The 20890-nt window shown below is 40.2% G+C and overlaps 1 protein-coding gene across 9 annotated transcripts in view; it reads left to right on the top strand.

The window, feature by feature from the left end:
* The first annotated feature begins 521 nt into the window (after positions 1-521).
* The window catches only part of LOC109976368 (reticulon-1-A), a 34935-nt gene continuing 14566 nt past the window's right edge, over positions 522-20890 (top strand). Inside the window, exons 1-4 of one of the 9 annotated variants that reach the window (XM_020626504.3) lie at positions 522-1313; positions 6860-6898; positions 10713-10766; positions 13799-15670. In XM_020626504.3, coding sequence (XP_020482160.1) covers positions 737-1313; positions 6860-6898; positions 10713-10766; positions 13799-15670 — 2542 coding nt within the window. In that variant the 5' untranslated portion in view covers positions 522-736. Of the gene's footprint in view, positions 1314-6859; positions 6899-10712; positions 10767-13798; positions 15671-19869; positions 20158-20890 lie in introns of those variants that run through there. The other 8 variants (XM_020626517.3, XM_020626510.3, XM_020626521.3 and 5 more) reach the window with 8 other exon arrangements.

Genomic DNA, 20890 nt, shown 5'->3' on the forward strand with positions numbered 1-20890 from the left:
ATTCCATTCACTTCCTGTTATCTCTCCACCAGCAAATGTCTAACGAAGGCTTAAAATCAATAAAAATGCATTTTTGTGAATAAAACAAGTGAGCAGCCTTTGTGAGTAGGCTACCTTACCTTTTGTTCCTTAATGAAGTATCACTTTAACAGTTTTACACAGTTTACTGAAGTTGAAGTTTTCAGTACCTCGTTTATCATAGTTTTCTCTTTGTTTAAGTTAAGTGGTTGGCTGTCAGAAACAGGAGTCACACAAAAAACAGAAAAGGAGTGGGCCAAAGTTATGTAATAATTGCCCTGTTGGAGTACAAGTTATGTCAGAACAGGAGGAGACTTCTGAACTCTCTGCTCCAGCTAAGATTCAGAGGTGCTTTGATGGAGGAGGTGTCCAATTACGCCCCCGCTTAGGTGGGCGGGATCGGAGTCCAATTTGACACGCTCTTATTGGCCAAACCATTTTGTCAGTCTCGGGTTAAGCCGCAGGTAATTGGCCAGCGGAGTTCTCCCCTCATGTCCTTCTCAACTTTACAGCGTCCATCTGAGACTCGGGTCCGACTCTGTGGTAACTGTCGTGTGGCGCACTTGTCCAACTTCGTCCGGTGTCAAAAGCAGACTTACCGGAGGGGGTTACCGGTTCGGTTTCACGGCGCACCCAGGTAGAAGTTTGTGACAGGAAGAAAACTTACCGGATATCAAACTTTTTCCACCTCAAAAAAACTCAGTTTGGAAAAAAAAAAATGGCAGACAGCATGGAACATGACGTCTCTTCTACTACTCCTCTGTTCAGTGAGGCAGTGCACCACTATCAGGCCGAACCGGACCAAGAGCTGGACCAGCCCAAACAAGACCTCTTCAGCGTGGATGATATTGTGGACTTGGTCGGTGGAGCTCAGGACGCTTTGGAGCGGCACATAGCTGAAGACAGTGCGCCACATGAGTTCACAGAAAGTGCCATCAGTGCTCCAGTGGAGCCTGTAACGTTACCAGAGCCTTCCCTCCTTATGGACCCAGAGCCAGTGTCAGTACCAGAGGTGAATGAACCAGAACCGGAGCCAGAGCAGGCGATCCCAGACTCTACAAGTCAATATTTCGAGCCCGAAACTCCTTTTATTGCTGAGGAGCCTGAAGTTATTGCCCCTAAAGCCGAACCGGAAAGTACAAAGATCGTACCGGAGCCACAGGCTGCCCCCGAGCCAGAACCTGTCCCGAAGAGCGACGCCCTCCCAGCGGCTGAACCCAGGAAAGCTGCCCCAGCCCCCGCAGAGGCAGCAGAGCAACCTGCGGTGACAGAAGAACCGTCGGCTCCAGCGTCTTGTAAGTGACTTTCAAGGAATCATGACGATCATTTTATGTTGGGACGATTCATTTAAGCAGTTTTAACTACATTAATAATCGTATTTTCTCTTGAGCATGAAGGGAATCTAGTTCGACGCTTTTAATGGGTTTTTTTTTTCATCATCTCCATCTCACCGGTTTCTGATTTGAGCTGCGTTAGCATCGTGGGGTAAGTCCACATGCCCAAAGATGACTTAAAAACACGAGTGAAAAATACTTTTAACGGTTTCATCAACTTTGTATGCTGGTATTTGCTTAATCTTAATTAAATGTCTTTATTTTGCGAAAAAAAATTAGCCCATGTAGTCGCGTCAAGGCGAGGTTAGCCGGTTAGCGGGCTAGTGATGCTACCCTGAGGCGAGCGGTGATGAGGCGATCCTGCTGTTTCACTGCACTGTGAATGGGGGGGAAAAAAACATTAAAAAAGTATTATTAAGGGTTGATGTTCTGTTTTGATGAACGCAAACATGCTTAGTTTCTCCTTGGCTCTGAATAAGATAGCAGTTTATCCCCGGTTTTGCTGTGTTGTAGCAATGCGGCCCACCTGTTTTGACAAATAAATGGCAGCAGGCATATTGTGAAGTGTTGACTGGACGAGCCGGCAAATTGCATCATCCCGACTTTATTTAATGATAGCATGTAGCTCACTTAATCTTCATGTCAGTCGTGTATTACAGAGTAATATATTTTCCATTTGAACTTTATTGATGACATTAATGTGTCAGACTGAGCAGCGCCCATCTGCTCTATGACTGTGCCCGCTGCGTGCCCGCTGCTGCTAGCGGTATTTGCTAACAGAGTTCCATTATCGGACACGCTTCATTAGGTCTTTGGCTATATAAATAAAAACAAAAAAGTTCAAAGGTTTTTACTAGTGGCTACCGGGTGTTGAATAGCGCAAAAAAAAAATATAGTTGGTGTGAGATTTTTCTTGTGTGATGTCGGCTGGTTTACAGCAATTATATTGACTATTATGTCCGACGTAAGCTTGCTGCCGCCTCAGGAACATGTTTATGCCTTTATGATGGTAATGCGTTAACTATCACAGGGAAATGCATGTAAGATGGGGTTTTGTATCATATTGGTTGTTGGAAGTAAGTAATTTAGAAAAATGCAGCACGTTGACAAGGAGCTGTCCGATAATGGAAACCATTAGCACCTCACGGCGAGCCAAAGCTGTAACCCGGAGATTAGTCACAACAAAGGAATCCGCTCTGCGTCCCCTCCCTGCCAGCTTCCCTGCATTAACGCACTAAAACCAGAATAACTTTAACGCTCTGTTGTGTTATTTATTCGATGTCTGCCTGTTTGCAGTCCGTTGAGACCTCCCTCAACCCCACCCAAACCTACACCTTAAATCATCCAAACAGTGGAGTTAGAGGCCTGTGAGCCTCCCTGTGCCACTGTAAGCTGCAACCAGTCTGAATGCTCCTGAAGTAGCATTTTTGGTATTGTTTGGAGTGAGGTTAATTACAGAAAGTGTCGATGGAGAGCTGTTGTTGCTGCTTTTATTGTTGTTTTTTGAGATATGACGGAGAGCAGGTAAACAGGCCTGCCATGCATCCTCCAGGCATGGGAAGCAACACAGAGGAAGGGTGGGGCTGCCTGGCAAGGCCAGTGATGGAGGTTGATAAACCATGAGGGCCAGTTAAAGCATCTGTTCAAAAGACAGACATGAACATGATTAATATGATCAATCTGCAAGGATAAGTGTAGTCTGACTGAGTATTTTTCATTAATGTTTAGGTTTTATTCTACTTTTCCTTCACTTAATTGGCCTCTATCTCACGATGTAATTTTTATATATATATATATATATATATATATATATATATATGAATGTGGTAATATGGACTTTTGTGAAAGTTGGTTAGGGGTGAAGGGATTGTAATTGTTTTTATTATAAAAAAAAAAAAGACAACATTATTACACATTATGTTCTGCTTTTATGGATAAATGATGAGCTGATGGATTAAGAAAGAATGGTTAGGTGAGTGTAGTAAACCCTATTAGCTGTTTTGGTAGCAGGTGGTATTCACCTGTTGCTCCAGTAAACAACTAAAAGCGCTCATAGGTATTTTTTCTTCTTGTTTTGTTTAATCTGTTTATATAATTTTTGGAGCTTAACTGATTTGATCTTTTTCATTTCATATAATTTTGCTAATATGCTGCAGATCTTTTATATTTAGACTGTCAGACATTTACCTTCTTTCAAATAAAAGTGGAAACAAAGTATGACGTTATAGGGCTGCTCTTGCACTAGTAGCAAATGTTTGTCTGAACAGAAATTAATATTTCAGCCACTCTTTTTTTCCAATGTATTATCTCTTCTGTTCAAAGGCTTGATAAGATGAGGTCTGCTTTGACTCCAACTTCACACAGATTATTGTTGTTACTCTTTAAAGAGGTGTTTGAAGTGAGTTTTTGTCCCATCAGATGGTGTGTCTGTGGGTTGGGCTGGTTAATCGTCGGGGGCTTGGCGGGGCTTGGCGATCACAGCCGGCCTACATCTTATTTTTGGGTCACCTACATCTGTCAGTGTGTGTTTGTGAGACGCTTGTGATGTGGTCAGGTGGATTAGATGAACAGAGGAGAAGTCAGACACGTGGCCAGTGTGTTCTTGTTTTTCTCTGTATCCTGGTGAAGGCTGGACATGAGAGGGGTTAAGTGCTTCAGAGTTGGAGCCCTCCACCCAAAGCAACAACTGCAGACAGGCCTGTATCTGTTGTTTTAACTCTGCCAACACAGCAGCTGGCTTTCAGTGAAGTGAGACAAACTCCTAAATATGACCAGAACCACATGTTAATCTGGTTTAAATCTCACTCTTATCGCTGTGATAAGCACAGAGCTTTCCAGATCTGTGAACTGAAAGATGATATGGTGCTGATTCATCACATCAAAGTTCGTCTTGGTGCCCTAATGCTGTGCTGAGTGAATATTTGTAATGTCAAATCAGCCTTATTATCCTCCAAGTCATAAAGTAGAACAGAGTGCTTCATATAGCTGGCTGAAAACCTTTTCTTCTTGTCGCAACAGTCATTAAGAAGATCAGTTATTTGATTAATTTTTTAGGGCTGTTTTTTTTCAGCTTTTAAAGAAAGGGCATGCAGCTTTCTTAGTCAACTATCATTTGAGATTACATTCCTTAGGTTAAACAAATCGTGACAATTAAACCTTTTTTTATACTCGGAGAAATTCAAACGTAATTTTCAAAAAAATCCCCTTCTGATCCATTTCCAAACAAAGACCAGTTCTACAATGAAACTTGTGATCTGATGTTTTGCTGCTAGCATCATTAGCTAGCTAGCATCAACAACATCCAATTCAGATATGACGTCTGTTAATGAAAACCTATCCCTCTATAAAGTTAAAATCAGAAATAGATTTATCTTAACCGATGGTACAGACTTCACTCTGATGACTTTTTTATTTTATTTTTTATTACAGATCTGTAGTCGTGATGTGATTAGCCTAGCTTAGCGTAAAGACTGGGAGCAGGGGGAAATGGTTAGCCTAGCTGACTCTGTCCAAAATTTTAAAACTACACCCTTCAAAACCTGTGAAGCTCTTGATAAGCAACTTTTGATTGCCATTTACTTAGTAACGATGATTGGAATTATTATCACTCTTTGCTACCGTTATCTTCATCAGGCTCATTAGTGTGAACCACACGTGTGTAACTCCTGCTGCAGTAGTTAGCGTGGACTTCAAGATGAAATGCAGCACTCAAGACTGTTTTTAATTTGCTGGATGCTCTCTCTCTCTGTGCTGTATCTCTGCAGACAGGAATGTACTAAAAAATGAATCAAAGATGGATCCCAAGACAAATGGTTCCCCCTCCGAAGCTGCTGACTGTTAAGGAGCATTCAGTGAGAGTCAGAAATGGATCATAACCCCTAATAATCTCAGTGGGTCTTTTGTGAAATGTGGGTTTCTGCAAAATTACATAACTGTTAGTTTTTTTTGTGGAAGAGGAGACTGCAGCAGAGACACTGAAGTCAGTTGTCACTGCAGAGATACTGCTGTCTTTGTCATTGGACTAACTAGCAGGAACCAAAGTAACCTGCTTTGTTAGATTTAAAGTTTCACCTTTTAACAAAATAATGGAAAGAGTTGTTTCAGACTTTTGGACTCCTGAGCACCTGAAGGACACAGAGGGGGCTCTGACAGGAGTTGTACATTGAGTTCTGTATTCTACAAGATGGCAGCAGCAGGTGACATGTTTGCCTGAAGTCGTATATCAGTGTCAACTGGGAGGCGTTCCTCAAGATACTTATAGCTCATGGACGAGACACATTCCTCAGTGTATAGAGCAACACAGTGAAGCAGAGTTGGAGTTTCAAATCCTGTATAAGCAGATTGGTTCTTTTATAGAAATTATAGGGTTTTATAGCAGAGTTTGATCTGGTTCAGCTTGTCTAAAGCAAATGGATAGGGCTTGGTTGTCTAGTTGATTGATTCATTGAACGTAGCACACTTTTAGTTGTTTCTCTTTTTCTTTTTCTTTTTTTGTGTGTAGTTTTCATCTGGTTGCTGACTCATCACAGATCTGACTGTTTACAGAAGGGACTTCCTAAATACTCTCATCGTCATCATGTACTTTTATCATTACTTTAGTCCAACATTAAAGCTTTGACGACATCTTGTTAAAACGGTGAGGTTGCAGGACTGTATTGTAGTGCTCACAGTGAGTCAGCAAAGCATTGTGTGTCGGCTGTAACCTGATAAGAACCCGGATGATCTGAACAGAACCTCAGGTTACTCTGGCTGGGCATCCATTCCTGACTTCCCCAGTCCCAGTTGATCTTCACCACCTCCCTCCAGAGAGGAATTGGCTGGCTCTCGGTTGTGGTTAGCAAGATTTGGTCAATGAAGTTCATATATTACCTGCTTCGTCAACCTGGAGAATTGATCTGATACCGTAAAAGAAGAACCTAATGATTTTGTTTTCTGGATTAAGAATATTCTTTTCTTCACCCTTCATTGTTGTAGACGATAATTACACTAACTTTATGTTAGGTTTCACTCCTTTGTTAATCAAATAGAATTTATTTGGTAAATCCCAGGCTTTCAGTATTTTTTTATTTATTTTTAGTTTCAAGTCAAACAATCAGCCGACAACCATAGTGTTTCAAATCCTATCGCCCTCATTTTAAGTCTTTCTTTCTGGTGAAGGGTTTGATTAAGTGGGTATGTGGATCTTAGATAATCAGAGCAAAAAAGCAGATAAAAATTAAAAGTTCGTTGACCGCCATTCTTTCTGTGGATTCGAAAACGTTATAGTGCTGTGGATGTCAGCCAATACACAGAGGAAGTGTCAGGTTTTAAAATGTTGCATCAGTTTTTGTAAGATGTAGTCTTTTACATTAAATTTAAAACTAAATATTCCAAAAACTTGTAATTAGTATAAACAGTGCCACTTAAATGGGAAAAAAGTTTGGATCCAACTGTTTGAATCTCAGGCTGAATGAGTTTACAAGTTTAATGTTAATGTGTCTTATTGGTTTATTATTGATTTCCTCCAGGTCTTCTTCACAGCTGGAATCTAAAACTCGACAGCAGAGGTAACCAACAAAACGGCCTCATACGAAGAATCATTTTGGCCTTATCACAATCAGATCAAAACATTTGCAGAAATTTGTACAAAAACCTGATTCAGAGATTAATCTCTTTGATAATCATCATGAGTTGAGCTTTGCTAGTGACGGTGATTGGGTAAACTTGATTTGTAATTTGTTAACAAAATTTCATGAAAGCTTTTAACTGCAAATATTCTTGATTACATTTAACTTATATTATTACCTGTAGAATGTATTTGAAAGTCCTGCTTAATATTTACAATTGGAACTGATCAATGCTTTTTTCCAATCTTAAGTCTTGCTTAAGAGCACTTCTGCAGTATTTGCCTTTTCCTCACTGTATTTTGCTGCTTTAAATGACTTGAGGGATTAACCCACTGATTTTTATTTTGTTCAGTGGCAGTTTTTGTGTGTTGGAAGTAAAGGAGGTCATCAAGTAGATAACTATACTTCCCATGACGTCTTTGGGAATTTGAACAACACTGCACAACTTTAGGGTCGGTTTTTAGGATGCATTTGATGAAAATACATGTTTATTTTCTAGAGCCCGACCTATCAATCAGCCAGCCGATAATATTGGCCGATATTAGCATATCCAGTTACAACAAGCATTATCACCCTCCAAGTGTGTCAAGCGGTGGTGCACTTACATGTGCAGTTACTTTCCAGTTGAGTGACTATCTTGTCTTCATTATACATCTTTTCCACAAGTCTTTCATTACTGCGTTTTAAGGAATCAAATTGTACATCTATTTCTCTACAGATCAAAGAAAGGTCTGTGTGCTGACCAAGCTGTTAGCAGCTGTGTGCCCATTGGTTTACGTACAACAATCACTGGATTACATTGATCCTGAAAAAACTACAAAAATGTGGTAATAATAGGCAAGGTCTTTATGATAAAATAGAACAGTTTTGTATTATAAGTTAATTAAAAAATGTTTTCGCAATGGACACAAGGTTGCAACAGTAATGCGAAAGTACACCTTGCTCCTATAGGTGTGAAGTTGTCCTTAAAATACAGTTGTCATTGTGTATTGTATCTGACAGCCCACACATGCTGTTGGTTGGATTCATACCAATATGGTGAGCTTATTGCTCACCTGAAGAACAAAGTCAAGTCTTGTTAACGGCTTGCTTCCTCCTGGCAACATGAGTTTTTTTAATTTGGTTGAACCTGGCTGTAAACTTGAGGTCAAACAGGGCCTCGCTTATTTTCAGGATTTCTTCATGGTTTCTCTTTTACTGTGTAGCCAAAGTGTCCAAAGGGGTCTCCTCCTCCTCTCCCAAACAAAGAATGCTGGTACCACCACTGATTTAGCTTTTGAGCTTAAGGGATCTAAAAATGGAAGTTAATCTTTGAGATTTTTGAACTGTTGGTCTGAACAAAGGACTCTTTAATTTGAAGTCAGGACTCAGGAGTATATTGTGTGTTGGATTATAAACTCAGTGGTGGTCTGATTGTTTTGACGATATTTTACATGTTTTTCAAGGTTTGAGTTATTTCATGTTTTTCTACATTCCTTTCTAGATCTAATAATATTGGATTTGACGCTAACCAAGACTTTTTAGACAGGCCTTCTACACGCTGTTTTTTAAACACAAGACAATAATCCATCAAAATATGTTTCCAATAATCTTGCTTCATATGCAGCAATAACACAAAGCTTCTGTAGTTTTGTTGAATTTTATTTAATTAATTAACCTTTATCCTCCGTGTCCTCAAAGTTTTCTACTTTGGAGTTTTTTGGTGTCCTGCACATGCCTTTGCCTGTTTGGTAAATGGTAATTTATTTAATTAGATAAAATAACTAGAAGCAGCCTGTTTTTAGCATGCTGTCCTTATTGAATTCAGCTTAATTTGTCTTTTATAAGCCAGTGTTTCCCCTACCATTATATTAGGGGGGCAGCCCGGCCCCCCCGCCCCACTTGAAGGTCAAGTGTAAAAAAAAAAAAAAAAAATTAAGATTTATTTTTGGGCTTTTTGTTCCTTTATTGTAGGGATAGGATAGTGGATAGAGTTGGAAATCAGGGGAAGAAGTCATTAAAAGTAACGCATGAACACCAAGATTCCTTCAAGTGTTTGTGTCGTCATGTTTATATTGTCTGCTGACAAATGGTATGCCTGTTCTGTTGTCTCCTTACCACCAAATGAAACACTGTGCCTTCAACAGATGTTCACATTTGGCTCTGTACAAAGAGTTGAGGTTTAATACAGCGTTTGGTCTGTGCTAACTGCTTAGCAAGAGATTTCTGTAGAACAGCTTTGTTAAATGGGTTAAGAATACCCTGCAGACAACCATGTGTTCCCCTCTGGTTGTCCTTAACAGTGATCTAACACACCGAAGCTGTAATTAAAAAGCCACACTTCAGAATATTTGACGTTTTCTCTTATCTATAGCATTAGTTGCTCATGATGGATAGGCCGGATCTTTGTAACATAGCAATAAGTAAGGTGTCTCGAGATAACACTTGTTATGAGTTGACGCTATACAAATAAAAATTGATTGATTAGTTAACAAATGGTGCTTTTGTAAAACTAAAGAATTTAATTCATCAATATGTTCTGAAGTTGTCAATTATTTTTTGAGACCTCACCCTCCTCAACAAAATAGGTTATTCAAACTAGTGATGGGCATTTACAGTGGTCTAGATGCTCGAGCACTCGCATAACTTTACGAACGAGTATTCAGGAACTTGCTGGTTTTATATTGTTTAACATTAAAAAAAAAAAAGTCGGACACAAACCTCCTTGTGGTCCGCTTTGTTTTCTGCAGTGTGGAGCTTATCAGTGTTATGTGTCTGTAGGACAGGGGTCTTCAAATCCTAACTCTGAATAAAACTGCTACATGGTAACATATAACTCTATGGTTATTTTAAACAATTCTTCTGTACCTTTTCTTCTCTCGTAGCTTTTGTTGTCCATGGTGGTGGCTTGTACTCGGTCTCTACAAATGTAATCAGCTCTTTGTTCTTGCTTTCTCCTTCCACAAAACTTCATTGGAGCGTATCTGGGTTTGTAAATTATGTGAAGTGAGACTGCCTGTTGTCTGTCTCAGGTTTCCCCCTTCTGCTTTAACCTCATGTGGTTAAACATGGAACTATTTCTGTGATATGCAAGTTTAACCCGATTTTTATTTCACTGCATGTTTTTTTATTTTATTTTAAAATGTGTTCTCACCATTGGAGTAATGTGTCCCTAGAGAGTTACCATAGCTGCCATAAAGTACTGTTGCCGTAATTCGGCTTACTGCGACTGTTGCGTGTACAGTATGTTAAATAAAACTGAATTTCTTACTGAGTATATTCAGTTAGGCAAACCAGAAAGCTCAGTTACTGTTGTAACGCTAACTGAGTTGAGTTCTGGTAATACTGTGAACAACATACTTGTGAACCTGAGTACTCGTACCCATCCCTTTATAAGAACCAGAAAAGAACTATTGAATAAAGCCCCTTTCTCATTTGGAGGAAACAGGAGTTCACCTTAATTTTAGCTCTCGTTTCCCCTCAGTTCCACCCATGTTTTTCATTATTTCTCCTGTCACAGCTCAAACAATGCTGCACAGTGTGAAATGGGCCTTAATTCCTGCATGTACTGAAAATGCTAGCTAAATTGAAAGTAGTTTCATCCTCGTAATCTTAGCTCTATACTTTGTTTCATTTTGTTTAATGCTTTGACATCTGAAACATGTTAATTTGTGGCAGAGATGATGTCTATCACTTCCTCTGGTCTCTTTCTATCTTCTTGGCTTGCTGACTGACTGAATCTACTTTCTGCTGCTTTTTCTGGTTTCTTTCACAGATGTACCTTCTCCTTCTAAAGCTCAACTACATCCTCTGATGCAATTCCCTACAGGCAAGTTCTCTTTGCTCGCTGTTTTTTCCTGTTCTTGTCATTATTTTACTTTCAGCACTTCTTTCGTTCACTCCCTCGTTTGTCATATATAAGTGGCAAAAATAACCCTTTGCATGTAACAAGTTATAGATCTTTATTGCCTGTAGCATTTGCACAGATGCTTGTATCTTTGAAAAGCTAAATTTGATGTTTGGGAATTTGCTTTTGTTAGTGTTGCATTGTGACTCACATGTGATTGTTGTGTTAGTGTAGACTTACATTAACTTTCACAAGTAGTTGAAAAGGAATAATGATTCTTCTTAGTGGCTTACAGGACTAAAACATTAATAAGTTATATGGACGTATGTATATATGATATATGTGTGTGTGTATATACTAGGGGTGCAGAAATGCAAAATTTTCTCTAATCGATTACTCTTCCCATTGTTTAAGCGAGTACTCAAGTAATCGTTTTGTAGTTCTTTTTTTTTCTGTGATTCTTTTCCCCCACGGGAGGCCCCGCCCACAACTATGACGCGATGCCGACTGTATCTATTGATTAATTTGAATCTTCGGGATTTTAATAATTGTTAGTAAGATGCCTTTGTATTAACATTCAAATATGACATTTCTTACTTCAACAGACAGCAAACCTCAAATAAAAATTCACACAGACGTGTTATGACCGTTTTAACACAATTTAACAATTATTATTAGAGCAGTGTGGCGAGCGGACGTGCAGACATCAGTGCGCACTCATCGCACGTTGAAGCTGTTTTGACAGCAACATTGTGTTAACAAAGACTACAGTCTGCAGTGTAGAGCACACTTTACTCTGGTAAATGAAGTTACAATAGAATAAGGTGAAGTGTCTGTCTGTTTCATCTATCTCCTCTGTGCGTAATGACACACTCGCTCAATCTCGCTCGTCCGTCCGCTATGAGCTATTTCTCCCTATAAGGTTGTTCCATTTTGTAGTTATTAAAAGAATAATCATCTAAAATTCCAAAATATAGGAAAACATCTAGTTATACTGCTCTGTCCTGGATGATCAAACGTCATTGGTTTAGCGGAGTAAAGCGGTAATCGCAAAGTGAAAGTCCTTCTTTTTCTGTGGACTAAAAAGACAATTTGAACTGAACTTTCGTGGATCATATTGCATATTTTGTTTGTTTGGGACTTTTTGTTCATTGTGAATTCATAGGGGGGTTAATTCAATTAATTAAAGGGATATTTTTATTAGGGTAGCAGCGTACGGATCAACAACAGACGCGTTTCAGCACAGAGCCTTTATCAGCGCTTTGTTTGTCATCTATTTTCTTTTTGCGCTAGTGCTCCTTTTTTTCTGTTTTGAATTAGGCCTATCATAGAACCCACAATGCAACAAGAAAAATTTACAAAAATGTGGACTACAAAACGATTACAGATTACATTTTTTTGTAACCGATTATTATTTAATGAACGAGTACTCGTTTGCACCCCTAGTATATATTGTGTTTTTTAAAAACGTTCTGTTCTTAAGAGAGGAATCATTATTAACCTATTAGTTAACAGTGTGTGTCTTTAAGATACATTGGGCATGGTATATTGGCACCAGACCTGGGGCAAAAAAATATTACCACCATACATCATACCTCAGTGGTACAGTAAGGACCAGACAAATGCTGCCAAATCGTGACGGTCAAAGGTGATCTACACTGTTTATTGTAGTTCTGTTTAAGTCCAAAAGGATTGATGATTATTAACGCTCTAAATTTTTCTTTTAACAAAGTTAAGTGCAAGCAGCAAGGGGTTCAAGTTTCAGCAGACATATGGACAGATGACAAATTAAGGGCAAAACTAACATGAAGTTTATAAGTATGGTGCTGGGCCCCACTTGCCACTAGAACAGTTTAAAAATCCCTTGGCTTTCTCTGAAGTCTCTGAAACTGTACTGGAGGAATTTAACACATATCCTTTCAATTAATCCACTCCTCCATCCATCAATACATCTATTTACAATTCCTTTCCAGCTTTTGTCCAACTAGTAGAAGATACTGAGGCAATATCAGAACGTACAGTATTTGAGGTATTACATATCTTATCTGGACTGGGAACTCCTTTGGATCCCCCAGAAAGACCTGAAGACAATGCTAAAGACATGGAGGTCTTGACTCACTTCCTAAGCCTCCTCCACCCTCCACCCTGGATATAGAGGATGAAATACTATTCTTTCACAAGATATTCTCTAATTTGTTGTTCTTAAGATGGAGGGGGAAATGCTATCTATAGTTGGGAAAATTTTGCTCAGCCATGTTAGAGTCCATAGTGGATATTACATATCATTAATACATTCAGTGACCCCTATGGATTGAGACATAGTCATCCTTGAAAGATTGTTCCCATCAGGAATGAAATGTTTAATTGTGGGGTGATTGCTCAGATAACTTTATCTTTTGCTTAATGTAACTCTTCACTCTAAGCGACAATTGACAAAAAAAAGCATACCAGCAAAATTCCTCTGACAGCATAAATCTCTTTAATTTGTAAAAATTACATTGGTTTTCTATTAGAGTTTATTAGATTTAACAGAACCAGAGCTTATGAAGAGTTCGTGGAGGTGGGCCATCTGCGTTAAGCAAAACCAGCTTAGCTAACAAATTTATGACATTTAAACCTTGAAATTAATTTGTTGGTTGAACGACTTACTGCACCTTCACAGAAGAAGAACATACCTCATAAGCAAATATTGCCTGATCTTGATTGGCTGGCACACATTGATTTGCTTTTACGATGTGAGTAAAGTGCTGGGATCTCCGCAGTTCCAGGACTGAGAACCACTGATTGTATTTTTAGGTGCGGTACTGTAGAACGTACATGTTATGTTGTTAATGATAGTTGGAAGTGATAACTTCCAGCTGCATTGACATTTTGGGCAGCATTTGTTTGGTCCTCGTCTCTATGACTTAACTATTTTTTGGTAGTGGTCCCCCAGGTGTGGTGGGCACTATAAGGAATGGAGTATGTCTTTGATATGTGCTGTATTGCATTCTCCCCCTCCCTCTCTACTCAAGCACTTGGGCAGAAGGGTGATTCCCCTGCTCCCATCTCTCCTATCTCCCCTCTACACTCCCCTGACTCTTTGGAGGAGCTTTCTTTGACCGAGAGTCCCAACCAGCCCCCTACTTCAGGATACGCTGCACTATTGGGCTCCTTCTCCACTGAACCCCCCACTAATCATTCCAAGGACATGCCTTGGGTGGGTGAAGAGGGTGACTCTGGACTGAGTCATAGTAAGGATAAGGAAGACCTTCTAGATCCATTAGCTGGTCCTTACCTGAGTTTAGGGAAAGACTCAGGGCCTCATAATCCGTGTGAAGACAGTGGAGTTTCTTTTTCCCCTGACGAGAAGCTGATTAGCTCAGACAGGTCCTCCACAGGCCCCTCCCCAGTGAATCCCCAGATGAAGGTCCCCGAGTCTCATATTGCCTCCTCTAACCCAACAGAGCACAGGGATTCACCATTCCTAACATCGCAAGACAACTCCAAGATCACCATGGATACCTTTTCCAAGGACACAGCTCCTATTAGCTCTTTCAAGTATGAGCCAGACCTGCATGGCAACCAGTCTGATGAAGATGAAGAAGATGATGACCTGATGTATGAAGTCAAGAAGAATAATAACCCATTTGAAGGCTTTTCCCCACTGGCAGACAGTGGCTACTCCCATTTTGGAGACTCTAAGTCTGACAGTAGAGCCTCTAAAATGTCCGAGAGTCCCACTCCAGATTTAGTCCAGTATGGACAGACTGGAGAATCACAGGATTCCCCACCTTCAATCTTGGATGAGGGGAAATCATTTGAGGTTGGCAAGATGGCAGACTCTCTCATACAGTCAGCAAATCAGTTCTCATCTGGCCATAAAGATGATGATGAAGAGGAAGATGAGGATTCTGTTCTGCCACCATCACTTCCAGATATCCTGAAGTCCTCCCCACTCAACCCTGACAAAATGGACTCTGGTTCCTCCGAGGGTAGTCCAGAGGAGCAGAGTCCCATCCTTGAGCGGAGGATGATGGAGTCACCCAACCCTCCAATCAACCTGTCCGTTAACAACCCGTTCGCCTTTGATGCTAAAGTGTCCCTGCTTAAGGAGATGACTGAGGAGATGGAAGTGAGAGCTTGTGACAAAGAAAAAGTTGAAGATGACAAAAGCTTTGGCGCATTTGATCTTGTCAAAGAGGCAGAGGAAACCACCCCCACCAAGGTCAAAGAAGGGGAACCTGTCAAAATCGAGCAGAAAGATTGGTTCTCAAGCCATGATTCTCCCAGAATGACGGAAAAGTTTGAGCCACTTGACTTCCAGAGCAAAAAGACCCCAGCTGAGGACTCGGATTCAGAGTCACCAACAGCAGACTCTCTGTCTCCGGTCCTGGAAGCCATGGCCAAGAACCCTGCCAGCTTCCAGGTGGAAACTCAGAAGAAGGACTTAACAATGGAGGAGCCAGAAGTAGCTGAGGAGGTCTCTGAGCATGAAGTCTCTTCTGAGGAGTTCGAGTTCATTGAGCGACCACCCAGGGGTGTAATTGATGAGTTTCTTGAGGCTTTGGATACTTCAAAGTTTGCATCCTCCAAACCCCCTGAAATCCCCATGGATGATGATGACCTAAGCTTTGAGCAAAAAGATGTGGCACCAGTTTCTGCTTCAAAGGTAGCTCCAACCCCCAAGGTTGAGGAAGAGGCCCAGAGTCAGAGCTCCTACCTTCTCCTTACCCAGGCCTCTCCCCAGAAGAGCAAGGCTGAGCTGGAGAAGCTGGATATCCAGCAACCTCCACCCCAAGTTCCCCTTACCCATTCGCCTGTCCACAAACCAGAGGAGGGTGTCGCTAAGAAGAGCACAGAGGGTGGCAAACTGTTAAAGATGCCAAACGTGAACATAAGAGCAGGTAAAATAAATCAGTTCTGGCATGGAAAACTACCACCCCTCCCACATCCTCCTCAGTTTCACTGGCACTTCCATGTTCATCGGCATAATATTCATCTTCACTCTTGTTCTCCTCAGTTATTTTCCCCCAACCAACCAGCAGCCAGTATTTACTTTAGATCCCATTACATTCTTTATAGCATCTTTCCTCTTTTGCACTGTTTTCTTTTTTCTTTTCTTTTTTCATTTACTTTGAAAATTAACTCTTTGCATTTTGTTAAGTCTTGTTTATGTTTTTGTGTGGTTTTGTGTTCCATCACCATCTGACCTCTTGCTTTTGCTGCATTTTGTGTTCTCATTAGAATAACATCACATTTGTTTACCAAATTATTTAATTTTCTTATTCATTAAGATGAGGTAAGTGATTTATTTCTGTTCTGCTGGGAAAAAAACCCCACTGATGAAAGAAAAGTTTACATTTCTGTCACGTTAAGAGCAGAAGTGAAAAAATAATGGGACACAGACAGAGAGAGGCCACTGTTTACCACCTATGAAACACTTGTACAGTTCCGCTGTTTTTTCTGCTGTCAAGTTGGATTTAATTTCCATCTGGTTTCAGCTTTTCCCTGCTCTGGAAATAACAAGAGATGCTTCTGAAACCCTCAACCTCATAGACCCCAACAGCCACTCAAAACTATGCATACACAGACAGATAGCCACACCCTGTTGCTGACTAAATAACTGCCATTCTGATTTATTATGCAGTTTACAGTCACTCCCACACCTCAAATACATATTGCATAACACTTTTTGTGCCAAAAGCTAATTGCTAAATATCAGTGTTATGCTTGGAAAATAAACTTGGCTGTAAATGTTTTAGGGAGTTGTGAACTTTCTGTTCAATTACCACTCTGAATGTTCATTGTAGGGTGCGGGTTGGCTAATTTTTGTTTAATATCACTGTTCACTGTTAGTTCATGTGTCTGCCACTTATCTTTGTTTTGGACCGTAAGTTGGAAAAGACACTGCATTTGAGTACATTGTGATGAACTGTCAAATTGGCATTTTCTCAATTATTTAAATAAATTCATGAGAATTATTGGTTAAATTCAGCCCTTAGCAGGACTAGTGTTTGCCTGATGTCTTAAAAGCATTTATTCTTTGATACTATCTTTTGATATCCAGCTCTAGATTAGAATTATTTTTAAACAGAAACTCTTGATCTGTAACCATGTCTGCAATTCAGAGGTGATTTTTCCTGCCGCCTGCAGGGCTTTCCGAAGGCCTTCGAGGCGCTGCTATGTCTCTGAAGACAACACCACTCATGTTTGATCTTAATATTCAAACTGATATTGAACAGTTAATATGCACACACTCATTTAAGCCTCCTGAAACACTCATAAATGCTAACTTGTACAACTGTGTATCTGGAGAAGTGGGACTGTGCTCTATGGGAGCAGCTGCTGACACTTTTACTGTTATGTGTTTGTTGGAGGGATCTCCTGTTAATTAAGCCCCCTCTTCCTCCTCCTCCCCCTGCTCCTCCTCCTCCTCAACCTCCTCCCTGCATTGCGACACTGGCAGGCCCACAAAGGGTCTTCCGACCCAGAAACCACTCAGTGAATGTTCGACGTTACACAACTTGAGATTGAGAGCTCCCTCACTGATGGTCTTTTTCTTGATGATATAAACAGAAAGAATAGCAAATCTAATTTGCTAATTATAAAAATAGATGTATAGATTGACTAAATGTTACTAATCATTCCATTAATCAATCGTTGCTGTCCTTTGTAAGCTGTGGCCGAGCACCAAATAAGCTGTTTATCGATCATTTGGAAAGACTCAGAGTACTTGACTATTAGCTTTCATTGAAAGTGGTTGAATTTATGTTAAGGCTAGGGAAGTAGCAGATTTTTGCAAAGAAGGCAAGTCTGATAGTATTTTTAAGAAAACCATAATGGTAAAGGATTTCTCAACCATAACCATTACTGTTGTCTGATTGCAAGACTTTTGAAGCTAGAAGGAAAATATTCTCTTGATTTTGGACTAAAAACACTTTTTAGAAGTACTCATAATGTTATGTGAAGTACAACTGATATATCAGCAGGTTTCTGTGTTGGCTTAGAAGGTTCAACCACCAACCATTTAAATGTGACTTCTTTACTTATTGAAACACGCCTTAGAAAGTATCTGGCACTGTTTTTACATCCATTTAGAAAGACAAGTGTGATTTCTTTAGTTACGAAATAATCCACTTAAGGAAAAGTATCATATGTTTACTTTTGATGTAAATAGCATGCACTTTGATAAGGTATTACTAAGTGACTTTTTAACAAGTAATGGTAAAGTTTTCTGATTGGAACAATGACTTTGAATGTAATCTACTGATGGGAATCAAACATACCACAGGAAAGCAGCGACAGAGCAGAGTTACTCAGATGAAGGTAAAGGTTCACTTTGTGCTGCTTGAACTTTGAACTGTTTACGCAATCGTCTTTTCCCCCACTGAAATTAGTCAGGAACAGAAGCATGATAAGAGAGGCATGAGGTCATCACTGGCAACAGCTTAGTGAGGGAAAACTCAATAAGCTACTTAGATCCTAAATCAACTTTTTGTTTGTCTTGCATCTATCTAGCTATACTCAATACATCTTACCAAAGATTTCACATATGAAGGTATCAGTCTTCTGCTGAAAATAAAACAGAAAAACTCACACCAAAATCTGTCGCTAAACTCCGCTCTTCAGCGGGTCTGAGTTTTCTGTTTGTGAAAGGAGAGGGTCAGCAGACAGATCTATAAAATGAAAGTGGTGCCCTCTAGTGGAAGAAGTCTTTGATTACCACTCAGATGTTCAGGTCTACTCCCATGTGCTGAGCAGTTGATCAGATTGCAGATGCATTATGTTTGTTTCTGTACAGATGTAAAGTATTTAGTCAAATATCTTTTGTACTTCTAAAGGATTTCTTAGTATTGAACTACGGTCGGACTGAGCTTTTCTGATACCCTTGTTAAGAAACTACCATAATAATGCCAGGAAATGTTGGCAAGAGCTGGAAATTAGCTCATTTTGTCTAAAAACCAGCCATTGTTTTCTGTTCTTTGTCTTTAAAGTCCTTGCTGGCAGCACTGCACTGAAAGGGTTGAGTCCCGTTAGCACTCTGGGATCTGTTTTGTTTAAAATATTTTAGTTATTAGATTTTTTGTACAGAAAGAATCAATCAAGACTCCTTGAGAATTTGAGAAAAACAGTGTTTGTAATTCACAAATTAATTAATGAAATTATATTTCTTTCAAAATGCACATTAAACTACTCAAAATCCAGTACATGAAAAGTGAGTAAATGTGTCAGGAGAGGTTAAAAAGCTGCAGGTGTAGACAATAGAAACTGCTGAAGAACATACAAAATGAAGCAAGCAGAATTTAAAAATACAGAAAAAATAATGTTCTCCAAAGACGAGAAGTTAAGTTAAATTGTGTGAATTTTGTCTTTTTGAAATTAAAAATTTGATTCTAATGAAATCATTCTAACATAAACTTGAGTGTTTTCTACATGAAGCTGCTCTTTCTCTGCCTTATGGAGTAAAATTAATATTTTGGGGCTGTGGGGAAAAACAAGACCTATATCCACACCTTTTGAGGGTAACTTATGAAGCCCCCTTTCCCTATATTTTATAAAATAATCCTCAGATAAATGGTGATAAAATGATCATTGAAGCCCCAGTTGGAAAAGAAACCCAGGCAGATATTTAATGCCAGATCTTGACGCAGTCATACAGGTTATCAGCATGCATGTCAAATCATTTACAAGTTAGTTTGTCGTTAGTTGGTTTTGTGGTAAATTGCAGTATGTGTGCATTATCCTTCTCTTTGATCAAAACCAGGCGGAGAGAGATCTGTAGCTTCTGTATTCACTGTACTGGGCAGAAATCATTCATGGTCTCTGTCTCACTGCTGCGTCAGCAGATTTGACAACGCAAAGGGAGGAGGGGAGTGGCACAGGGAAAGTACTGTGAGATTAAGCATAAGGAAAAAAGAACGGGAGGGTTGTGAACTTAAAGTGAGGAAAAACGGAGGGTAAAGGGAAGATCAGATTGGAGGAGAAGGAGGAGGAGGAGGGAAGGGAGAGGTTGCCAAAAAGTCTGAGCAAAGAGGAGGAGGGGAAGGGAGAGAAGGTGGGAGGAGGCGAGGCAGAGACGTTTATAGTTGCTGCGTCAGAACGTTGGCAGCAGACGGTCAGCTGACAGCACGCCTTCAGGAGGGAGTTAATTCGCTCGCTGCAGTCGTCTCCCCCCAGAGGAAGCCTCGCTTGGGTTCTTCTCTCTCTTCCTCCCTCCTCCTCTTACTCCTGCAGCTGAACACACACACACACACACACACACATCTACAGTGACAGCCTGTGCTCGGTCCCTCTTTGTGTGGAATGTGTGTTTGCTGATCGGACGGCATGGAGAACAACTCTGTGGACTCAAAGGAGAGCGAGCCCTCTGCCAAGCAATGGAGAGAACAGGGTACAAACCTCTATCTCTCTTGTCTTTTTTTATATGGCTTCTTTGACAGGTGAAGGTGTTCACTGTTGAAAAGCTATCTTGTATCGCTTTAGCTCTTTACTATGCTGACTCTAGGAAAATTGACATGGATGCTTAATTAGGTAGAAACTCTTACAAGGATGTGAATCGATTGGTAGCACAGTCATTGCAGCACAGAGCCGCTATTGTGCACCCTCTGGTTTCGTTGATTTAAACTGAGCTGTGCTTGGGAAACTTTGACACAAGAGATAAGATATTCTTGTGATTTAAGACTGCAACCTTTTAAACATCTTGAGTTTGAAGATTTTAGTGAGGTTGAGGATCTTGGCTTCTTAATAAGCAAAGGGTAACTTCTTAATGTAAGCACAAGTTGTTTTTTTCGCTGTGCTTCATTCATCTGTGAGATAACTAATTAAGTTTTATTTTAACTGGGATTTCTCCTGTTTGTGTTTGTGTTTGTGCCTGCACAATGGGTCCTGAAAGGTGCAGTATTGCAGGCACTTGAGAACTGGGTGCAGGGTTGTCCTTGGGCAACTGCAGAGAGGACCTTTGGACAGTCAGCCAGTCACCCGCCGTGACCAAAGGTGGACAGTAGAGAGGAGGAGGAGGAGGAGGGAGGGATTTGTGAGAAGAGTGACGTTAGCTGGAATTGTAATGATTGGCTAGTAGACGGGGAAATGGTAATGAGCTGGTTAGGAGTCAGGAAAGAGCTTTC

This window comes from Labrus bergylta, chromosome 10 (genome assembly GCF_963930695.1).
Source record: "Labrus bergylta chromosome 10, fLabBer1.1, whole genome shotgun sequence".
Taxonomy (NCBI): domain Eukaryota; kingdom Metazoa; phylum Chordata; class Actinopteri; order Labriformes; family Labridae; genus Labrus; species Labrus bergylta.